Raw genomic sequence first — 22,568 nt, 5'->3', positions numbered from 1 at the left:
AGTCAATGTTGATTTTTTAATTAAAGAAAAAAATTCATTATGGAGTTAAATAGTAACTAGAAAAGTAATGAATAGCTACAAATACATTTTTTGCCATATACTTCCTTTATTATTATTTATAATTTTGGCAATACTTTTCAATTCAAATGTACCCAGTCATGGCAAATCCATTCAGTATAAACATTCTTTTGCTAAAATCCGAGATGATTACACAAGATTAGACATAGAGAGAGGGTCTGAATTGGTCAGAAAGTCTAGAGAGGCTTTACAAGTGTCAATATTTACCTACTTTATGGCACAAAAGAAACTTTCTGAAATGCGAATTTTAGGCGCCCATCCTAATTCAAGTGAATATAGAATTGCTGAGGACTATTATAGATATGCTCTGAATAGCATGAAAATGGCTAAAGATGATTGGGAGAATAACCTTAAATCTGCTCCAATCTTTACATATAGAAAAGATCATATCACCAACTATAAAACTCGAGGAGCTAATAATTACGATTTAAATTCTTTATTCTTAATAACAGGAAGAGATTATTCGGGAGATAGAGGAATTGACTTCCAAATTGATACATATGAAGATTCAGAACCTATTTATTTACCAATTCCAACTCAGAAGAAGCTGAATAAAGACATTATCAATAATTTAAATTTAGGTTTCGAATTTAGTGATCTTCCATTCAAGCTAACAAAATCTATTAATGATAGAGAAAATAATAGAAAGCAAAATAGACTTGGAAATAAAGGCCGTCAAATAAAGAATTCATACAAGAATATTCCAGCATTGGAAAAGTTAAGTTATAATAATAAACTCAGTGGTGACTTTTTTAGTTTTGAAAAGTTAATTGGTAATCATAAAGATGATGGCAGCTTACTTAGTGTTGATAAGTATATTGATGATACTTCACCTACAAATCAATTTAGTACTCCTGATTTCATAAAGTCTAAAGAATTTTTAGACATCAAATCAATGAATAATCAAAATTTAATGAGTAAAGGCTTAAAATCTAATGAAATGCCAATTAAACAAAATAAAGATGAGAACCTTAAGCGTCGGAGGTCAAGAGGAGTTCTTGATAGAGAACCAGAGATTCCAACAGATGTGTCCATTCAGATTGAAAGGAAATTGGGAGGACCTTTGAAATTTATTGACCTATCTTTAAAGGATCTCAACAAGGATATAGATCTTAAAATTATATTTATGCAATATATTAAATCAACTCTTAGATGTATTCAGTTATATGAATCCAAATCTGTATTTGAGGAACTATTTCACTGTTCTAAGAATCAATTGGATTTAAGCTTTAAACTTTTACAAAAATTGGCTGACCTAAAAATAAATTATGATTATCACAAAAATGATTCTACTTATATAAAGAAAAAATTTAATATTAATTATGTTGATTGGCCAGAAAGCACTGACAAAACTGAAGAAAATGAGGAATTCTTTAATCATTTAGTTAGTTGTGGAATTTTTCATTCAAATACCACCAATACTACAAACACTTCAAATACAACCAATAATAACATTATAGATAACCGAATTAAACATTTCAATGACAAGCCAGATTCTGAAGATACTTCTACATTTGATTACAAACCTGGTTACTTGGACAGGTTTATGGATAGATATGGATTTACTGAAGATGAATATATTGCAAACAAAAGACTAACAAGAGCAGTAAATCACCTTGCAGCTTTAGAAGCTGAATTTATTAACCGTACAGAGAATAATGAGAGAGTTGAACATAATAAAATCTATGATTACAAGATGCTTACTGATTTTATTCCTATTGAGATTTTAAATTGGAGAGCTCGAAAACCACTATTTAATGAAACAGAAAAAAATTGAAATCATACTTATATCTCAAAAACATGTAACTTAATGCTCCCACTCTCCCAGAACAAGATTCTGGAATAATTTTTATTTACCATATGTTCTTTTTTCATCAATTATACAAAAATATGTTTCACATGTAATTGCATTGGGCCTTACATGCGCATGCTTCCCCGCCAAAATTTTTAGATCTTCGTTGTTTGTTGTTTCTATTTTGATGATTTCATAAAGATGAAATTCTGCTTAATTATTGTATCTATTTTTTTTGTGTTTCTAAACCACTTCTTAGGTTTCTCAGCTGATGTTCAGATCGCTGGAAATTCATTCTTGAAAATCAGGGTAAAAAGTGGTAATCAGGATTTGAACAGTAATTCTGAAAGCGATGACAAGAAAGGTTCGGAAAGCAATTCAGGGGCTTCAGAAGCTGCTTTAACGTCGCAACCACCACCACCACCACCACCGCCATCTCTTCCCCCTCCAGTAGTTTGTAAAAAATGTAATTTAACTCCCAAACAAGAGATTGTAATAACCGCCTCTATTACGAAACTGAAAAGATTCCTTCAAAGATTGGAAGATTTGGAGAAAGAATTATCTCCAGAAATAAAAATTCTGTATTCTAAACTCAAGAAAATCCTTCTGAAATTACTACAATGTCTTGAAAGTTGTTTGGTTGATATTTCAAGCTGTATTAAATGCTTGGAATCAGTAGAAGAAGAATTAGAGAAGTTAATCAAGGAAGCAGAAAAAGATGTTGACGAAGATTTCTTGGAAGTAATTCGGGAGATTCTTAAGTTTGTACAAAGCGTTAAGCAATACAAACACTGCAATCTCCCTCAAATCTAATAAATCCTATTGTATTCGAGTTTATTACCAACATCAGCATTGAAGAAATTGTTCATTCAAAACTATCAGAAGGGAGGAGACTTTTCCTCTGAATATTACTATATTCCATGAAATCTAAGCAAGTAACATTTCTATCTAGCTCTTTTAATCCTTGATTAACAACTTTTTCTGCATGTATAGATGTCTACTTTCCTTTACCACTATGTATTGCATGTATTTGCATGTACACATGCAAAACTGCAAGTATTTTGAATTTGATTATGTGTATATTGGCTTTCTTACTTAATAAACAAAGTTTGGGGATGCATGCAATCATTTAATTATTCAAACAAAGTTTGCTTTGCTTTCATTTCTTTTTTTATTTTTTAGTTAAAATATATTAAGAATCAGAAAAGTGGAATTCATAGATAAGCTAAGTCTTTATGTGGTTTTGTTACAAATCAAGGAGTAAGCAAACATTTGCACATTTATTCTTTGTGTGCATCCTAAAAGAGGGGTTTTATGCTTAAAATAGTACATTTGGGAAACGAAATAGAAAGCTAAACGAGGAAGATGAAATATGGAAACATTGCGTGAGCTTTTAGATGGCTTGCTTGTTACTTTAATCTTGACTAAACTGATATATTAATTTTATTATTTAATGTGGTGAAGAAGACTAAGTGAAAAAATTGAGGCATTACGTGGCCCGCCACTTGAAAAGACAGCTAACATAAAAGCATGCTTATCTATATCAAGATTTTCAAGAAAAAAAGGTATAAAATATATATATGTATACATATATATATATATATATATATATATATATAGGTATATAAATAATTGAATTAATGTATGAAATCAGAGAGAGCCTATAATCGTAAATTTTTTAGAAGATAGAATTAAGATAGGATAAAGAAGTGAGGAGGATCTAGAATGACGGAATTGGAGGACTCACATAATGAGATAAGCTCTCATGAATGGGAAAGCAATCTGGCTAAAATAATTTGTGGAAGCTTGCTGAGTTTGAATGGGTTGATTGAGGACATTTCAGATGAAGATTTACAAAAGAGGTTGAATAATCAAAGCATGTTTTGTATTTTTGAATGTTTTTTTGAGCCATTGTTATACTACAAGAACAAACATAATTTACCCCCAAATTTACCAAAATTAAATGATGAATCTATGGAAGGTCAATTTATTCTGGAGAATCCTTTATATTCTGAGAGTGAAAATAGAGATTTGAGTGAATTATTTCGATTTGGAAAAACTCCTAAAGTGAGTATCCAGGAATTATTTGGATTTGTACTAAGTGTTTTACATCTTGGGGGGTTCAATGTTTCAAGCTTTGTATTATCTGTCATTAATATGGTAAAATTTGTGGAGAAAATTAAAATACCTATATGTCAACATAATTGGAGACCAATTTTTATAACATCTTTAATACTATCAGATAAGTTATGGGACGATAGTTGTGCGAAGAGTGGAGATTTAGCAAGAACAATAGGCTTTATCTCTCCAAAGTCTTTAAAATATTTGGAGCTGATTTTCTGTGAGGAGTTGGATTGGAAAATAACTTTTAAGCTTGATACAATTAAGAGTTTTATTTCAAAGATTGTCGATTCAAAATTAGATCCAGAATTGATTCAAAGAGTTATAAGCTCAGAAACTTACCAATCATATTGTTACGAGGGAATCCATGACCCAAATACTCAAGCAAAACAAGATACTTGTGCAGAAGAGAAATTGGAGAATAAGAACATGATGAATAGTGTATATTCTTCTGACCTGATAAATATAAATAAACAGAAAATTAGTCAAAAGTTTAACCAAAACATTAATAATTATCCCAAAAAATCAGAATCTCCATTATTTTTTAACAATCAAAATCCAAGAATGCCACCTTCAATGTTACAACAACCACAACTACAAAGAAGAGTGTCGCTTCACCCTAATCATCTTTCATTTAATGCTCAATCCGCAAGTTCCGCTTTTTTTAACAATCTGAATATGAATACTAATGCTACTACTACAGCTTCAACATCAAATGCAATGAGAAACCAGATAGGTGCTCCTATAAACTTAAATGGAACTCATCAACATCAAATTAGTCATTTGAGCTCGAATATGAAAAGACCTTCAGTTCCAACAATAACTCTTACAGGAGGATCATCAGCGTTAAACAACAGATCATTTTACAGTCCTGCTAGGAACCAAATGAATATTAATCAAAATCATAACAATTTTGCTCACGGATCCAGTCTAAGTTTGAATCACATTGCAAACCTTACAAGTCCTAAATCAGATTTTACGAATAAAACGCAGAAATATCCTATACTTTCAACTATGGGCCAAACTCCTAGTTCAAAAGCTTCGACATCAGGAAGAAGCTATACTAGTGAAAATCTCCCATCCATTGGAAGCCATGCCAGATCCACTACTCCTGATGTTAATTCCAGTACTGTTAGCAACTTTAATTATTTCGGTGTTTCGTTATCAAATGAACGTGGAAGGGATACAAGCTGTTTATCTAAATTAAAACAACCTAATCCTTCTCAAATTAATACTAGTATGAATTCAAATCTTAATATTTTTGAGAAAAAACTAAATAACCACTCTCGTCAAAGTAACTCCATAAAAAGATCCAGCTCCGAACACTCCAGATTAAATCCTGCTAACTTCCAAGCAAATCAAAATAATCTGCAGCAGCTTTCGCGTCCTCCACATGTTCCTCAACTCATAAGAGGAGGAAGAGGAGAAGGAGAAAGTGCAGGCTTCTTTTCTATGGCTAGAAATAAGGTATCTTCCGCATTCTCGTCTATTACAAGAACTTTCGGCTTATCTTCTCCACAATCTAATCAAATTAATGAAAATGGCGATCAAAGATCTAATATTTCCTCAGCTAACTTAAATCAAATCAATCCTACTAATAACTTGAACAACATTGAGCCTAAGTCTGCATTGTTTGACCAGTCTCCAACATCGCCTGCTCAACCTCAAAAAATTGACCCAAACTCAAACCACCATTTCAACCAGCAAAACAAACTCCAAGAATACTCCCACCAAAATAATTCTACCAAAAGAAACTTCTCTATGCCCCCAAAGAGTAATCCTGTATTTTCTCAGCTATCCGAAAATAAACAAAAATCTCCCCTACTAAGTTCAATTGGTGTCTCCAATTCCCCCTTCACCTCAGCAACTAAACCTAATTCTGGAATTGAAAAGAAACCTCCTCTAACCCATGGGGAATATAATTTGAGGTCATTATCTACAGATAGAGCTTATAATGTCAACCATCCATCTCTTCGTCAAAATTTGGCATCTAATGCATACCCCCAAACTGTTAAAAATGGAATCTCAAGTTCTAATCATTTACCTGAAAAAAAACCAACTCTTCCCTCCTCAATGCCATGGGCCCCTAATTCCTCATCTTTTCATATTCCTCAGAACTCTCTCCATAATCCATCTCATGTTTCTGACCGTTTGACCGCCAACATGCATGCTACACTTGGGCGCCACTCTGTGGGTAGAGGTGCCAGTCAGGTTAGAAATATTCCAGCACAAAACAGTAACCCCTCAATTAGTAGTGGCTTTTTTGGGAAAACAATAGGGACAGGAGCTGGGTTGACTAGAAATATGTCTTTGGTGGGTAAAAGTGTGCATTCACAAAAAAGTTCAACTGGAGAAAGCTTATTAAGTAGTTTTTTTGGTGGAAAATCTAGAATGCAAAGCCCCTGTCCGTCATCTAATTCAACAAATACTGGTTTGAAACCAACTTTAAGTCAGTTAAATAACTCAAATGGATCTACTTCTTTATCATCATCCATTTTTTCTATGGATAGTTTCATTAATCCTATTGGTAATCTTTTGAAAGGAAAAAAACCATCTGTAGTTTCTTCTTCAACGTCAATAAAGGCTCCAGGAACTCAAATTGGCTCATTACCTATTTCAGGAGTTGGTTTATCATTTAGAAGATAGGCAGATTCGGAATATATAATTTGTATCAAGATTTGAGTTTGGTATGAATTCATTTTTACACGAGGGGATTAAATAAATATCAGTACAGATTTAAGTTAAACTAGATATAATAAAGGTCTGTCAAGTATTTACTTATATTCTAATTAATTATTATATGATCATGGGTATTCCCATTCCCACCACCTCCGTTTAAGAATGACCAAAGATCAAAAATGAAGTTGGATTCAAAGTTCTTCTTTCTTACCTTGACATTTTGAGAAGATCTAGAAGTTGAATTTGATGGTATTTTTGCTTGGATCGCATTTTTGGGGGAGGAAGAGGAAGAGGAAGAGGAAGAAGATAGAGGAAGATTTTTCGTCACTAAGGATCCGTCCTTATTTTTAGTTACTTTGCTCAGAAGAGGACTTATTGAAAGTTGGCTTAATATGTCATTATCTGGGAAATTTGGATTTATCTGTCTTGAATCTGAAATGGAGTTCGAGTTCAGATTTCTAATTAAAGATTCTATTTCAGAATCTTTTTTTCTTGATATATTTACTCTTGTCATATTTAATCTATCATTTGTTCTCTTTACCATAGAACATAAATAATCATTATTGATTTTGGAAATTAAAATGTTTGCCTGTGAGTTTGCAGAATCTACAGAATTACTCTCATCAAAGGTTGTTTTAATGTTGTTCTTGATTGTTATCTCATTATTATTATCCACTTTATCAAAGAATTTTGATGGATTTACAATATTACTACTTTGCTTAATTTGTTTGTTCATCTTCTTGTAAGATTTAATTGGAGATAGTGTGGAAGCCATTATAGGTGTAAAGTATTTACTGGCTTTATTACTGGATATCTTAAGCCAAGGATGAGCTATCACGTTTTGCATTGAAAATCTCTCTTTATAATCAGGCAATAACATATTTTCAATTAGATCTTGAGCTTCTGATGATAGATTTGTTGCTTTAATCTTCCTAAATAGTTCTAAAATTCTTCCATTTACTATTAGAGACCAATTTTGATCTTTGTGTATATATGATTTTCCATTAATTTTGGTGATCTTATAGTCTGTATTATTCCCAGGTATAATTTTGCCAAAGAGTGTATTAATAAATCCTTCATTCTTAACAGGATTTTGATTAAGATTATCAGTAATTAATCTACAAGTCTCAAAAGGTTGATACTTGGTTAATGTAAATAAAAGCATCCATCCTAAACAAAAAACATCAACTTTTGTGGGATCATATAAGGATCCTGTCTCATAAGCTTCAGGAGGTCTAAATGATTTACCAAATAGAAAATCAACTTTTTGAAGCTGAAAGCCACTATCTCTAGGATGTCTTTGATAAACTTTCCAAATATTGGAAACTTCATCTTTATCTTTTGGAAAAATCTTACAAGCCTGTCCAGGATCAGTAATCTTTGGGATAATCATTGAATCTCCAGGTTTAATGATCCCAATAAAATTATGCTCTTGAGAAAGATCAAAAAAATGAGGTTCTTGATTAAACATAAGTATATTTTCAAGAGAAAGATCTCTTAATGCCATATTTTTATTGTGAAGATTAATAACAGCATTAAATATCTGGCTAAAAAGCCATCTTGCTTCATTTTCAGTTAAAGGTCTTCTTCTTCTCATTACCTCAAATAGATCTTCATATTCAGCATATTCCATTTTAATATATATATTCTTAAATGAATCCTGCCAGATTTCAGAATACTCTAAGACATTTTTGTGTCCAGTCATAGTATCAGAATAAATAATTTCAGCTTCCATATTTTCTTTTAATGATGGTTTTCGTCTTCTAAGGCTCATACTAGAGATCTTAATAGCAACTTTACTTTTATGAGGATCAAATATGAAAGAAGGTAAATCATAATCTTGAAGGAATACAGAAGTACCAGATCCAATACAATGAGAAATCTCTTTTCTTTCAACATTTTCATTTCTTTTAGACTCTTCAAGTTCGAATGCTAAGAATACAGCTCCATATAAAGCTTGTTGAAGTTTTTTTTCAATATAAAAGAGAGAATTTGAAGATCTCAAGACTTTTCCAAGAAAAAAATCGACGAGGTGATCAGAGTTTTTAAATCCAGTGGGTAATTCTCTATGATGATTATCTGTAGAAATCTTAAGAGAAGGTATAACTTTCATTTCTAAGTCATTAACTCTAATTTTAGTAACTTTAAGTGGAAGAGGGTTTTTAAGATTTTTTGTAGATTTAGACTCGATTTGATATAAAGTTTGAACTCCATTTTCAAATGGATAATTGGGCTTAATAGAGGTATCCTTTTTTTCAGATATGCTTGAAGTATTAATACTATTAGTATTCTTTAATTTTGTACCAGAATCACGGTTCTGATTTGGGTTATCTTGTTGCTTGGAAGAATTAATTGTAACATCTTCAGTAATAATTCTTTTGGATTTAGTCTTTCCAAGAGAATCCAAGGTATTTGAACTGATTCCTAAAATCGGTGAGAATTGATCATGAAATAGAGATGTTTCTAATCCCTGTAATGAAGTCATTGTAGAAATAGTTGCCAAATCAAAACTTGAATGGCTAGGATTAGCTAGAAACTCTTTTCCCACTGAATCATTTTCTAAGTTTTTATAATTCAAAAAATCATCCATTAGATACTTTTCTATCTTCCTCTGCCTTATATAATTTCCTAAACTAACTTATACTTTAATTTTTCCTTTTCATTCATTCAGATTCCCTATTTTGAATTTCCTAAGTTTTTTTGTATATTTTATACTTTAATGAGTCATTCCCTTCTGATATATTTGACTTTTTTGAACAAGTTCTTTTGTCAAATATTATCCAGATTCTCTGCATTTTTTTCACGAATAAAGCATGCTGTAGACATCGGGTACCCGTACCAGGTTGCCGCCTGAGCTAATAAATGTAAATAAAAAGATAACATTACGAAAATATAAGAATAGGTAGATGTGTAGAATTGTTTGAATTTTAATTTTTACGTTTTGATTAGACAGATGAAAGAGTATAAAATAGATTAATTGGTTTGAAAGAGTGGGTTATTTGGTAGAGTATAGGAAAGTTTGGTAATGTATGCATGCATGCGCATGCATATATTTCCAAAAGCAGTATAATAATAAGCGATTTAAATAATTTTTGAAAGAATTAATAATTTTATAGTAGAATCAACATATTTGGAGAATTAAATTAGTTAGTTTGATGATTTAGGTTGGGATTGCTTAAGTATATTAAGGAATTCAGAAACTCCTTTTTGTTGTTTTGAAAATGGTTTTCCTTGATTCAACAAGAGAAGCCCAGCGTTATTATTAATATTATGTTCAGAGGTATCCGATTTTGATTGATATTTTGTATCTGAGTTGAATAGCTCAGAAATTGAAGTGTTATAAGAAGAGTTTGATATTTGAGACTTAGATTTATTGTAAGCTGAGCAAACTGAACTTCTTTTCAAGTTTTTACAACACTTGAATCCCCATTTTTTCACATTTGGATCGTAATATGATCCCCATACAGAAGAATGATTTCCTAAAAAAACATCCTCTTCATATAATTCTGACTTGACCCAACTTTTGTTAGCTCTTGCTTTATCAACTAACACATCATGTAGCTGTTTACTCTTATCGATAACTTCCTCAACCTCTGATTGAACCTTTAATTGGTTTTTTACCTTCTTATTGGATTGCCTAAGATCTCTTCTGAGTTCCTCAATCTCCCATTCCTTTTTCCTCTTCTTAAGAAGCTCCTCCTGTTTTCTCTCCTCCTCTTTAAGCTTCTCTTCGGCTAACCATACCTTTTCTCTATTCTTTGAGTTACCTGGATGAAAGTGTTTGTGGTTCAGAAAAACTGAAGCCTTATTACTAATCCTCTGAACATTCATCTATTATTCGGTTTTTATTTTGTAATGAGTGGTACCGACAACCAAAATCTCAATACTTAGTTTCCTTTGGCCAATTTCAACTTTTTAAAAATATCTGCTACTTCACTTTAGCCTTTATTCTTTCTTAAAACTAAATTATTCCAAAGACCAAATACTAAATTTTGAAACTCAATTAAAAATCTATTCGGCTCATTTATTCTATCTCTATTTACATTAATGCAGCACTAAAATTGTTAAGCGTGGGTTTTCCCGCCCAAATTTTTTAGGGTAAAAAGTTTAAAGGTAAAACAAATTTCAAAAAGAAAAATAAATGTAATGAAGGGAAAACCAAAAGGAAGGACTGAGCCCAGATTGTTTGCAAAGGACATTAAGCAATGGGTTAATACGAATATTTTGGATCATAAGTATGAAAAGGAGACGATATATGGAGGGAAATTCGGGAAAAACAAAGACAATTTGGCTTCTAAAGATAAGTTATGTGGGATATGTATGAGCAATCTTGTGGTCTTTGGGCTTGACTTTTCTCTTAAATGTTTTCATGCTATTTGTTGGTGTTGTACTCTTAGATTAAGGTATTTGTTAAAGAGTAAGGAGTGTCCATTTTGTAAGAATACTATAGAAACTTTATTCTTTACTTCCAATCCAAGATATTTTGAGTATTTAATAGATGATTCCCTTGAAGGAGTTGCTGACAGATCTTTGGATTCTGATAAGCAGGAGGGAATGAATATAATTGAAGCTAATTTGGGTCATCCAAAATTGGAGCAAGTCCCAAAGTCTCTAATTGATGAAAAGATTGGTGTCATATATGAATCTTTTGCTTGTAGATGGGTATTTGAGCGTATATTGGAGTATAGGTGTTGGTTTCCAAACTGTAGGCCTAAATTCCCTACCAAAGACTCTGAAGATCTCCATAACAATTTAAAGTCATACAAGAATACTAAAGCTTTGGGTGAACATCTTTTTCAAGATCACCATGTAAAGTGCTGTTATGTATGTATTGAGAAGAGGAAAACTATGTTATTACCTGAACATTATTTGTATGGAGTGAAAGATCTTTCTCGTCACTTAAAAAAGGGAGAAATGTTCCTCAAGCCTCCAATACTACCCCACATTTCTTGTCCAATCTGTAAGGTTTGGTGTCTAGATAAAGAGGATTTTTCTGATCATGTTAGGAATGAACACTTTTCTTGCCAGATTTGTGAAGAAAAAGAGCTTTCTAGGCAATCAGGACTTTTCTCTGAAAGTTCTAGAAATGAAGAAACTGATCTAAATGAGAATAATCAAGAAGGAGTGGATGAATTAGATGATGAAGAAGAATCAACTAATAGAGTTGGAGCTCAAGAGAGTAACTCATTAACTCGTGAAAATAGGCTTCCCAAAATCACATATGTTTATAGAGATTACCAGGCATTAAAGGAACACTGGAGACAGAAACACTATCCATGTGATCACGAAAATTGTATGTTTATTGTATTTGAGAATGAGTCAGAATTGATATTCCACAAAGCTACTCATCACTCTGCAGTAAATAGAAGAGGAAATGTCACAGTTCCAATTGTGAATAGTTATAGACAACAAAGTCAAAGAAGAGTAAATCAGTTGAATTCATCTCAAACAACAAATCAACGTGTAAGTAATCCAATAGATATATCAACTCCATCTTTATGTGCCATGGATGAGCTTAGTAATACTATTCTAACTAGGATTAAACGAGAAAAACCCCTACTTTGGAGACTTGTTTTGATTCACGATCTCAACAAATGTATTCAAGTTGTAGGAGATGAAATCACGGTCAAACTTGGACTTGAAGAGAAATGTAGAGATTTCAGCTCCTGGAGCTTACAAGTGATAAATGATCTTTTTTCTAGAAATGAAACAATGATTGGAATTATTCAGAAACTTGGGTCAACTTATATTAAAAGAGAGATTTCTGCTAAAAGTTTCATTATTGAAATGGTAGCTCTTCTGTGGGGAAGCTCTCATAACCATTCTAATAATACAAATATTCTTCAAGGCGTAAAGAAACAATTCAAAAGTATTGCAACCTCTCCAAGCTCTTTTAAGATCTTCTTCTCACCAATTCCTGAGCCAATAACTATCTTTGAAGATACTCTTAAAGAGAGATCTGGAACATATAAGAGAATTCCTGCTCAACTTGTGGATAGAATCCTTGCAGAAGAAGCAAATTGGTCCTTATTATACTCAGATGTAATTTCAATGATATTAATTGCATTAATTTTAGGACTCCCTAATATAGAGAATAGAAGGGAATTAATTAAAGCTTTAACAAGCCTTAAAGATGACATCCAAGAGAAAAACATTACAATTATTTCCAATACAAGTTTTCCAAGATTCTCTTTTGGGAATTTACAGAGCTCAATAGAGATAGAAAGGCTAAAAATTCATCCTCAAGAAAATACAGAGAATCAAATACAGGAAAATATTAATAAGAAGCAAATAAAACAAAAGTTCATTTCATTTGAGAAGCTCATTAAACCAGATGAAATGCTTATTTCTCAAAAAGTTACCTTTTTGGAATCCCTAAACTCGTTTCTCACAGCTTGTTTTTCAAAAATCTCTCTTTCTCAATTTTCAGAATTTTTGCCAGAGGCATCAGATAAAGAAAAGATCTTTGATAAATTTAAAATCTTGATTGGATCACAAACCTCAACTGAAATCAATGCTCTATCTTCTCTATACCAACATACTAGCAGCTTAGTTTCTTCAGCAAACACTATAGAACGAATTCTAGGACTTAGAGCTCCATTCTATAGGCTAGCTATGAATACTACAACATTTCCAGAAGATTCCCAAACTCCAAGTACAATTACTGAGTCTTTGGCGCACAGGCAATGGCTTAATATCTGTACTAAAGCATTCAACAAGATTTGTCTCTACGATGTTGAGATCATTCTTATATACTGTAAAGCTTGCATTAAAACTTTAAATGATCCGAACTTCCTTCTTTTAGAGAAGCAGAAAGAAGAGTTATACGAGAAAAACAAGGAAGAAAATTCATCTGAGTCTGCTCCAAAAACTGTGAATGCTCACTCTGGAGTTATATCCCATTCAAAATCTTTGGCACCTTCTCTGACATCTTTGAATTCACTTAAAATTAACACTTCTGGAAATTGGACTTCTAAAACTTATTTGAGCTCAAACAGTTCTGCTCCAAAAACTGTGATAGCCTCGTCCTCACCAATTCAATCTGGTACCTCGTTTTCCTCTACTACTGTATCCTCTTCCTCTGCAACATCCTCTTCCTACCAGCCCACAACCAATAAACCGAATTCAATCGGAAAGACAGCAAACTATGCTCAAGCTTTAAAATCAAAAGAATCTACGGCCAAACCGGCTAATGAAAATGAATCAAAGCCTAAAGGAATTTTTGAGTTTCCTGAACTTATTAGTAAAGGTGAAAACAAAGGAAAAGCTCGCATGAAACCAGAAAACCCGCCTAAATGGGTCTGTATACTTTGCACACACGTTAATTCAGGCACTAGAAATAGATGCCAAATCTGTAGCACTCGGAAATAGAATTGTTTAGTTTTTTCTCTCAGTTCTCTTTATGTAATATAATTGTCTTCCTAGATTTTACCACCAAAACCAAAAACTTTCTCAAGTTCAATAATTACAATTTTAACACTAAATTTATTTACAAAACTGTGACTCTATTAATATCGTTTCATTTAAGCTGGGCCCCCCGCATGTAATGGCTGCACCTGCAAATGCATGTGTTTCCCGCCAAAAGTAGTTTATTTATTTAATTAATTAATTTTGCATGTAATTTAAATTGTATGACTTGTAGATGTCATGTGGACTGACACGGTAAATGTAAATTCATGCAGAAATCTTTAAAGGAGTTGAGTTAGTTTTTGAAATATTAATTTAAATGGTTAAGGAAGATAATGCAAGAGTTGTGTAGAGAAATTGAAAGAGAATGGTTTAGAGATTGAAAAAGAATATTAGGGTTAAATTACTAATAGAGGCTTTATGTTTCTAAAGAAGAGATTTATTTGTTGATTGAATTAATTTTTTAAAAAAAATTTAAGTTGAAATTAATTTGGAGAGGATGTGCTGACAAAATGCGCCCAAATGGTAAATTTGACCATTGTCCATTGGAGAAAAAAAATAATAATAAAAAATTAAAAACTTCGTATTATTAAGAGAAAATTAAATAATCCAAGCTTTTAGGAGAATTTGTGTGTCTTTTACGTGTATTTTGAGATAAAATGAGTAAGAAAACGGAAAAGACCACAAATCCAGACCCTAAAATGAAGAAAGGTATTTCAAATTCGGGCACAAAAAACATTTCAGAAGAAAACCAAGGTAAAAAGTTAAGTTCTAAAACGAATGTAAATTCTGGATCAACAAAGGGAGAAGAAATAGAGGTGAAGAAAATTCCACTATTTGAAATGAAACCTTATATGAGAACTCCAAAAGTCCTATTGAATAATTATTGTCAAAAGGAAAAAAGGCCAAAACCAATCTACAATAAACTTGTAGCAAATAAAGGAATGTTTAGGTATGTGGTAATATTGAATGACCCAAAAGGTAAGGAAGAGAATTCAATGAGATTTGAAACAAAAGAATCCTTTATAAATAATGATCTTGCTCAACATTATGCCGCTTTGCTTGCTTTAAGACACCTAGAAGGATCAAGACCTCTATATAAGCTTTTCCCAGCACCACTAGATGAAGCCTGGCTATCAATGGATACAAATAATCCCTTAGTTTCAAGAAATAATGAATTTGTTTCACAGAAAGAAAAGGCACTTTTTAAAAGTGAAAAAAAAAGAATGCAAGCAGAAAAAAAAAATAAGATTGATATCAGTGATCAAAAACAAAAGCTGGAGATTCCGAGGTTATCTATGAGCTATAATATAAGAAAGAAGACGATAGGAATAGTAACCAAGCACTTTCCAATGCTTTCTAAATCTTATAGTTTTAAATCCTGGCTTTTTGATAATTGTAATAATTTTTCAGGATTACCAAGATTAGTCTCAAGACCAAAATTAGTTTCTTTAAATTTAGAGAGAATGAATGACATAATGAAGGAAAAGTATTCTAGTTTTTTGAAGTCTAATGGTTTGAATGTAAAGATGATATTGTTAAGTTTAAAATATTGGTGTGGTATTGATAATAAAGACAAGGAGGGAATAATCAAGCTAATAGAGTCGTGTGGTTTCGACAATGAAAGATCTTTAACAGCTTTGAATGTAGTTATGAAAGAGATTGATGAATATAATAAATCTATGAAAGACTCGTTTAAACTACAGAAAGGAGTTTACATGGATCATTTCAGGATTTCGAATATTTGTATTGTAACAGACGTAGAAATTTCTAGCTACCCAAAACACTATATTGCTTGGTTATGTATAATGTGGTTATCAATCCATCTGAAGGAGAATGATCTACCGCAGTTAATTACTCCCAAAAAGGCTCAGATTGAGGTTAAAGATTATTCAAACTCAAAAGAATCAAAGAATGAAGAAATTGATTTAATTAGCGATAAAATAAAGAACTTGTTTGTTTCAAAATTAGAAAATAATTCCAAATCTGATTATGAAATAGAAGAAATATCCAAGAATTCTCCAAAGCCTCCTCTCGAATCTGCAAATCTTTTTAAAGCTCGTAGATATGATCACCTTTCCGCATCAATGAATGCTGAAAAAATTATTGAAAAGCTTAAATCTAATCAAATTTTGGTGGTTAAAGGAGAAACAGGTTGTGGAAAAACTACTCAAATTCCTATTTTAGTTTACGAAGGAATTACTCAATTCACAGAAGGAATGATATACTGTAGTGAGCCAAGAAGACTAGCTGCAATATCAGTCTCTACTCGAGTAAGGAACGAAGCTATTAAAGAAAATCAACATGTAAAAAAACATCTAGTTGGTCATTCTGTTAGACTGGATCATTATGTTACTAATAGCACTAAATTGGTTTACTGTACTCATGGAATATTGATTAACATTATTAAATCAGAGCTTATGGGTATTTCTAGTTCTGATATTGATACAAACCAATTCAAGATCCCAGCCAATTCTGTCCTGATTTTAGATGAAGCTCATGAGAGATCTTTAGACGTTGATTTATTATTATATTTCATGAAACAGCTTTCATACAAAAGGAGTGATATTAAACTTGTGATTATGAGTGCTTCAATTGATGTTTTTGAGTTTGTCAAGTATTTTAACAAATCATATAATGATAAAATTGAGTCTAATACAATTATTACCGCTATACAAGAACAAATTAACAAAGAATCAGTTTTTAAAATTGATACAATAAACCTTCCTGGAAGAACTCCATTTCCCATCGAAGTCTCTTATCTACCACTCAAACAAAAAAAACAACAAAATACCCAATCCCAAAACAATAATGGCGTTTCTTCTACTCAGGATGATGATGAGTACTTAGACTTGGGAAGTAACATATGTAAACCTTTGGATATCCCCAAGCTTAAAGATCATGTTCTAAATATTATCAAATCACTTGGGAATCAAGAAGGTTCAGTATTAATCTTTTTAGGAGGTATTGGTGATGTTAATCATCTTACAAAGCTATTAAAAAGAGAATTTGATGAGAATGAACAAGATCAAGAAGGATTCGAAGATTTTAAAGAAAAGGTTCAACTTCCTATCCCATTACATGTTTTAGCCTGTCATTCAAATGTCAATTATAATGATCAACTTGAAATCTTTAAACCAGTTAAGGGAAAGAGAAAGGTTATCGTATCTACTAATATTGCAGAAGTTTCTCTAACTATTGAAGATATTAGATTTGTTATTGATACTGGAAGAGTACGAATTTCTATCTATGATCCTATTCGTCATGTTACTTCTTTGCAAGAAGTTCTCATTTCAAAATCATCAGCTCAGCAAAGAATGGGTAGAGCTGGTAGAACTGCTCCAGGAAAGTGTTTCCGTTTATTCACTGAAGAAGAATTACAGTCTCAGTCCCTTGAAATTACTCCTGAGATTCTTAGACTTCCTATTGAGCATATTATTCTTGATATTTTATGCTATTTGGGTAATCTTCCCCCAGATAAAGATTCAAATCTTGCAAGCTCTAGAGGATTACGAAATTCATTCAAGCTTATACAGCTAATTCACTCCCTCCAAGATTTCTTCACTCCTCCAAGCCTCTCTTCCATTGAAAATTCATTACTCTCACTGCGTAATTATGGGGCCCTTGATGATCAATTCAGAATTACTCCTCTTGGAGAACTTCTCAGCAGATGGCCAGTGGATCTCAGTATTGGAATACTATTCATCTATGGCTTAATATTTGATTGTATTGACCCCATTGTCACCATTGCTTCATTTCTAACTTGTGAAATACCATGGAAACTTGAAGAAAGACATCTACCAAAATCTTCCACCAATTGCGATTATATGATCTTTATTAAAGTTTACAATTTTTATCTTGAACATTTCAAATCTAATTCAAAGTACAAGACACCAAGGCTAATCTCAAATCTTGAAAATATTGAAAATCACCAGTTACCTTTTGATCCTAAATGTTTAGATATCTCAAAAATGGAAACTATATACCAAACAAAAAACCATCTTCTCAGAGTCTTATCTATTCAAGAAACTACTAATGAAAAAATTGATGAAGCTCAAATCTTTTCTAAATGGAATCTTATTCAAACCTGTCTTGCTGCTTCATTATATCCAAACGTTGCCTGTATTCGTCTTCCAAAAAGAATCAAGTATGTTGAGTCTGGAAATGGTTTATTTGCTGAAACAATTCAATTCAACAAGTTACTTTTATTTAGAAAAAATAGATTATCAAAAAAGTCTATTGGTCATTTCTTCACTCCTCAACCAAAAGAAAAGCCTATCACAATCTCTCAAGCCTATGATATTGTTAAAGAATCTCAAGACGTTTCTAGAGTTTTCCTTTCAGAATCCACTGCAATATATAACAGAATGTATGATCTCGGTACATATCATTGCATTATGTATATGAGCTTATTCCAATCTTTTGCTCAAAAGAAAACGGTCTTGAGATTCCCAATCTCAATATCCATGTATTCTCTTTTACTATTTGCGTCTGATTCACTCCAATTGAATCCGCTTTCATTAATTAATCAAATGAAAAAAATCTCTCTTAATCCAAACCATCCTAAATCTAAAAAAGATCAACCAAATGATCAAAATCATATTGATCCTGAAGATTCACTTAATCACATTCTCATTGATGATTGGATATTATTACAATGCCCTGGACAAATTCAAAGTATTCTATGGTACTTCAGATATGTTGTTAGAGATTTTATTCAGTTTCTATCCCAAAAATTACTTGAATCTAAATCTCTTACTCCTTTATCCTCAAATCATTCAGAAGTTAATACTCTCTTCACTGTTAAAGAAACTAATGAAATTCTTGAGTTATTACATTTCCTTATTTAAAGATCTTCCAGTACTCTTCAAACATCTTCTCAATATGTTTATCATATCTTAACTCATTCAATCTCCTAATAAATTCCTCGGACTTCTTTTTGGATTCAAATTCTATATACAAGGCATAATCATTAAAGTTCAAATCTTTGCAGAATTCATCCTTTCTAATATCCATCCCAACTCTTGTGTAATATGGTAATAATAAATTCTTTAAATGGTAAACTCTTTTATTCACTTTTGTCTCCCTTGGTTGTATTATTGCTCCTCTTGAGATATTTGGAGAATTCAATAAATCTTCTCTAAGAGGTAATTCATAAAGTATATCCTCTAAAATTACATCCTCCTCTAATTCATATTTACGATACCTTACTAATAAAGCTACCAAGTATCTTATTGCTGTCTTATAAGACCTTGTTAATATTGGTACTGGCTTACATCTTATTATTTTAAACTTGGCCAACATTATCGATTTCTTTTCTGGTTTTATTTGAAAGCTTGTAAGTACAATATTTCCTCTAATTAAATCAAAGATTACATTACATTGAATGTTCTTGGTTACCTTTGAATCTGATTTTCCTTTACTTGCTCTTATTATTGAAACTCTATATGGTTTGCTTTCTATTAAGATTCTCATTTTCCTACTTATCAACTTAGAATTATTATTCTCATCTAATTTCAATTTCTCTTCTAATTCTCTTTCATTATTATCTTTTCTGAATCTCTTTATCATTTTACAGAAAGTCTCCAATATCTGTAAGTTATTATAGTTACTTCTAAGTTTATCAATAAAAATTGATCTTGATTTTATTGATCTTTCCTCTTCAAAAAAGAAATCACAACAGTTATTTGGAAACCATCTAAAAATTGGATAAGTATCAATCAAATTCCAAATATATCTTCTTGTCTCTTGCCTTTTACAAGAATCTTCCACTAAAGGAAGAATACAAAAGTTTGAAATAACTTTTTGAGTCCAAAGAAATGTCTTTTCATAATTTTCAAACATTCTGAGGATTAAAAGTTCATCTTCATCTTTCCATTCCAAGAAATGTTCACAAATCATATAATTCAAATTCCCAATATTCTCAAATACAGAGTATTTCTCTCCACTATTTAGATCTCTTCTAAGTAAATCTCCAATATGTCTTAAAGTTATACTTGTAAAATATTTCATGAAAGAATCCAAAAGTAAGCAGAAATCATTAAAATAGTTACTTTGTCTCACTGTCTCATGATCTTGGATTACTCCAAATGTTAGAAAAGTTATAACAAAAAGACATAGAGGTCTTAATTTGATTATATTCTTATTCTTTTCAGAAATATGAACAATCTTTTCTAGAAATTGAGCAAAAAATAAGAAAAATTCTTCTAATTTTTGATTCTTTTTTAACTCTTGAGACAAGATCTCGAAATTCAGTTTAGAGTAAAAGTTTTGAAATTCTTTTTTTATGAGAAGTTCTGAATTACTAATAATACTTTTAAAATCTTTTCTAAGTATTTGTTCATTTATACAAGCTTTCATCAAAGTATTTGAAGATTCTAAATCATATAAGACTTTGTTTTCATCCTCTTGACTATATTTCCAATGACTAGGGATAGATTTACATCTTCTATGTAGAAAAGATCTTTGATTTATAAGTTTTTGTCTTTGAGACAAATTTGAGGATATAGAATTCATGAGTTCTATTTCTATTAGAGATATATCTTTAATATTTTTTCTTCTATAGATTTCTTGTATAAGAAATTCTTGATCATCTTTTTGTTGAAAAAAGCTTGAAAAGTTTGTTATAAATGATTGAAATAGGCTTGGTACTACATCTAAAGTCAATGTTTCAGGAGATTTCTTTGTAAAATTCATTTCTTTAATCTTTTGGTTTGTTTCTACTGTTTTGAAGGAATTAATATTTGTAGAATGATCTAATATTTGGGATTCTTTGACTTCTTTTTGTTTTTTACCCCAGATAGAATACAAACTTAGCAATCCAAAGATCAAAACAAGTTCAGAATCATCTTCTAGATAGTTAATAAGTGTTGAGAAGATATTTCCAAAGAGAGATTGTTGGTTTCCAAGCTTAAGAAATTTGTCCCAAATATTGGAGATCAATAGATCATAGATTTTGTTTTGATTATTATTGTAAAGAAACAAAATGATTTGGTAGGTAATATAGAGATAGATTTTGATTGGTAGAGTATTTTTGGTGATTCCTTGATTAATATATGTGATCTCATTTGTGATTTTTTGGAAAAGAACCATTTCAAAGACTTGATGAATTAAAGAGTTACAAAAAAGCCATGAGACACTTTGAATTTGAAGGAATACAAATTCATGAAATAATTCCATTAGATCCAATATAAGTTCAATTTGTTTACTTAAAGGTTTAATAAGACGATCATAGAATGTTGGGTTTAATTGATTAATAATAGGAGATTTATATTCATCAGGAGATTCAGTTTCTGTATAAGAGAGAGTAATAGGAGAAGTAGCAGTAATAGAAGAGGTATTTATACTTTCTTTAGTCTCGGTAGTTTCATCATCATAATTATGAGAGGATTCTTGGTAATCATTAGTAATGATACCTATATATTCAAGAATTTCTGGCCATTGAAAATCAAGATTTTCTGAGAGTTCACCAATTTGGTGAATTTGTTTGATAATAGAGGAGATTAGAATCTGAAAAATACTGGTTGAATGATTTTGGTCAGAAGACAAAGATTGGTTAAAAAGATCTTGAATTAAGTTTGGATCAAGTTGAATATATCTCATAGCTTCTTCTAAGTGTCCTTGATGATTAAATTGCTTAATTTCTTCCAAAACAATATAATCAATGATTTCTTTTTCTCTAGTTCTTAAGATATTGAGTAAAACATTTCTACTGGTATTTCTTACCATACTATCTCTGTGATTAATATACATGCATGCATTTTTCCAAAGAGGGAATTCATTGGACTGATTAAGAAATAGTCTAAGAGTTTCTCCATTAAGTCTAAAGGCTAAAGTTCTTAGTAGAACAATATAATATGATAAAAGTTCGTCTTCTTCTTCTTCTTCTTTGTTAATAATAGAAATGTTAAGATCAATTTCATATGAGTCTTTTCTGACATTTTGAAGATTTCCAGATTTGAATGTATTATTCAAGAGTTTGGAGATTATATTATTACTTAGAATATAATATAAAGTATTAATATTTTTGATATTCTGTAAAATAATTGAAAGTGTTTGTAGAGATTGTTTTTTAATAGAGTAATTGACATCAATATGAATAACAAGCTCTACAAGAGTAGGGAAGATTTCAAATTTACAGGTGATTTCAAAGTATCCTTGTTCATCATTTTGGTCTTCCCATATTAAAACTTCTGCAACAGTTCGAATATTCTCGACAAGTTCTTTTTCTGAACAAGGCTTTTCTAAGTTAGTTAAATGATAGTTTTCTGGGTCAAATGACAAATCTGAGCAGGAATGTTCTTGTTCAATTTGGGTTAACTTTCTAGATCTTTTTAAATTCCCAGAATAAGCCAGAATTTCCCCACATAGCTTTTTATAGTTTTCTAAATTACACAGTTTCCCACTCAAGTTAATCATTCTAAGTGGGAGAGTATTTATTTTCTAGATATAGGGGATTTGAGTATGTGTTTTATCTTTTTTTTCTCTTTCT

At 31.2% G+C, this 22,568-nt stretch overlaps 8 protein-coding genes across 8 annotated transcripts; 5 read left to right on the top strand and 3 right to left on the bottom strand.

Annotated features, from left to right (window-relative positions):
- Nucleotides 1-67: 67 nt before the first annotated feature.
- On the top strand, nucleotides 68-1,855 carry cgd7_1220 (hypothetical protein containing a signal peptide; the record flags this gene model as incomplete). The annotated part of the gene is made up of 1 exon (XM_628305.1): nucleotides 68-1,855. One exon carries the CDS (start codon nucleotides 68-70, stop codon nucleotides 1,853-1,855), a length of 1,788 nt encoding a protein of 595 aa, XP_628307.1.
- A 216-nt stretch (nucleotides 1,856-2,071) lies between these two features.
- On the top strand, nucleotides 2,072-2,683 carry cgd7_1210 (hypothetical protein containing a signal peptide; the record flags this gene model as incomplete). The annotated part of the gene is made up of 1 exon (XM_628304.1): nucleotides 2,072-2,683. One exon carries the CDS (start codon nucleotides 2,072-2,074, stop codon nucleotides 2,681-2,683), a length of 612 nt encoding a protein of 203 aa, XP_628306.1.
- A 912-nt stretch (nucleotides 2,684-3,595) lies between these two features.
- Nucleotides 3,596-6,637, top strand: cgd7_1200 (cyclin; the record flags this gene model as incomplete). The annotated part of the gene is made up of 1 exon (XM_628303.1): nucleotides 3,596-6,637. The coding sequence occupies one exon, from the start codon at nucleotides 3,596-3,598 to the stop codon at nucleotides 6,635-6,637; it is 3,042 nt and encodes a 1,013-aa protein (XP_628305.1).
- A 139-nt stretch (nucleotides 6,638-6,776) lies between these two features.
- On the bottom strand, nucleotides 6,777-9,260 carry cgd7_1190 (Ser/Thr protein kinase; the record flags this gene model as incomplete). Its single annotated transcript, XM_628302.1, has 1 exon — nucleotides 6,777-9,260. The coding sequence occupies one exon, from the start codon at nucleotides 9,258-9,260 to the stop codon at nucleotides 6,777-6,779; it is 2,484 nt and encodes an 827-aa protein (XP_628304.1).
- Nucleotides 9,261-9,817: 557 nt separating this feature from the next.
- Nucleotides 9,818-10,501, bottom strand: cgd7_1180 (conserved hypothetical protein; the record flags this gene model as incomplete). Its single annotated transcript, XM_628301.1, has 1 exon — nucleotides 9,818-10,501. One exon carries the CDS (start codon nucleotides 10,499-10,501, stop codon nucleotides 9,818-9,820), a length of 684 nt encoding a protein of 227 aa, XP_628303.1.
- A 315-nt stretch (nucleotides 10,502-10,816) lies between these two features.
- On the top strand, nucleotides 10,817-14,041 carry cgd7_1170 (protein containing ringfinger+4xC2H2+littlefinger domains; the record flags this gene model as incomplete). Its single annotated transcript, XM_628300.1, has 1 exon — nucleotides 10,817-14,041. One exon carries the CDS (start codon nucleotides 10,817-10,819, stop codon nucleotides 14,039-14,041), a length of 3,225 nt encoding a protein of 1,074 aa, XP_628302.1.
- A 695-nt stretch (nucleotides 14,042-14,736) lies between these two features.
- Nucleotides 14,737-18,927, top strand: cgd7_1160 (conserved hypothetical protein; the record flags this gene model as incomplete). The annotated part of the gene is made up of 1 exon (XM_628299.1): nucleotides 14,737-18,927. The coding sequence occupies one exon, from the start codon at nucleotides 14,737-14,739 to the stop codon at nucleotides 18,925-18,927; it is 4,191 nt and encodes a 1,396-aa protein (XP_628301.1).
- cgd7_1150 (uncharacterized conserved protein) lies at nucleotides 18,920-22,495 on the bottom strand (the record flags this gene model as incomplete). Its single annotated transcript, XM_628298.1, has 1 exon — nucleotides 18,920-22,495. The coding sequence occupies one exon, from the start codon at nucleotides 22,493-22,495 to the stop codon at nucleotides 18,920-18,922; it is 3,576 nt and encodes a 1,191-aa protein (XP_628300.1).
- Nucleotides 22,496-22,568: the final 73 nt, after the last annotated feature.

Source organism: Cryptosporidium parvum, chromosome 7, assembly GCF_000165345.1.
Source record: "Cryptosporidium parvum Iowa II chromosome 7, whole genome shotgun sequence".
Classification (NCBI taxonomy): Eukaryota; Apicomplexa; class Conoidasida; order Eucoccidiorida; family Cryptosporidiidae; genus Cryptosporidium; species Cryptosporidium parvum.
This window is presented reverse-complemented; position numbering and strand designations above follow the sequence as displayed.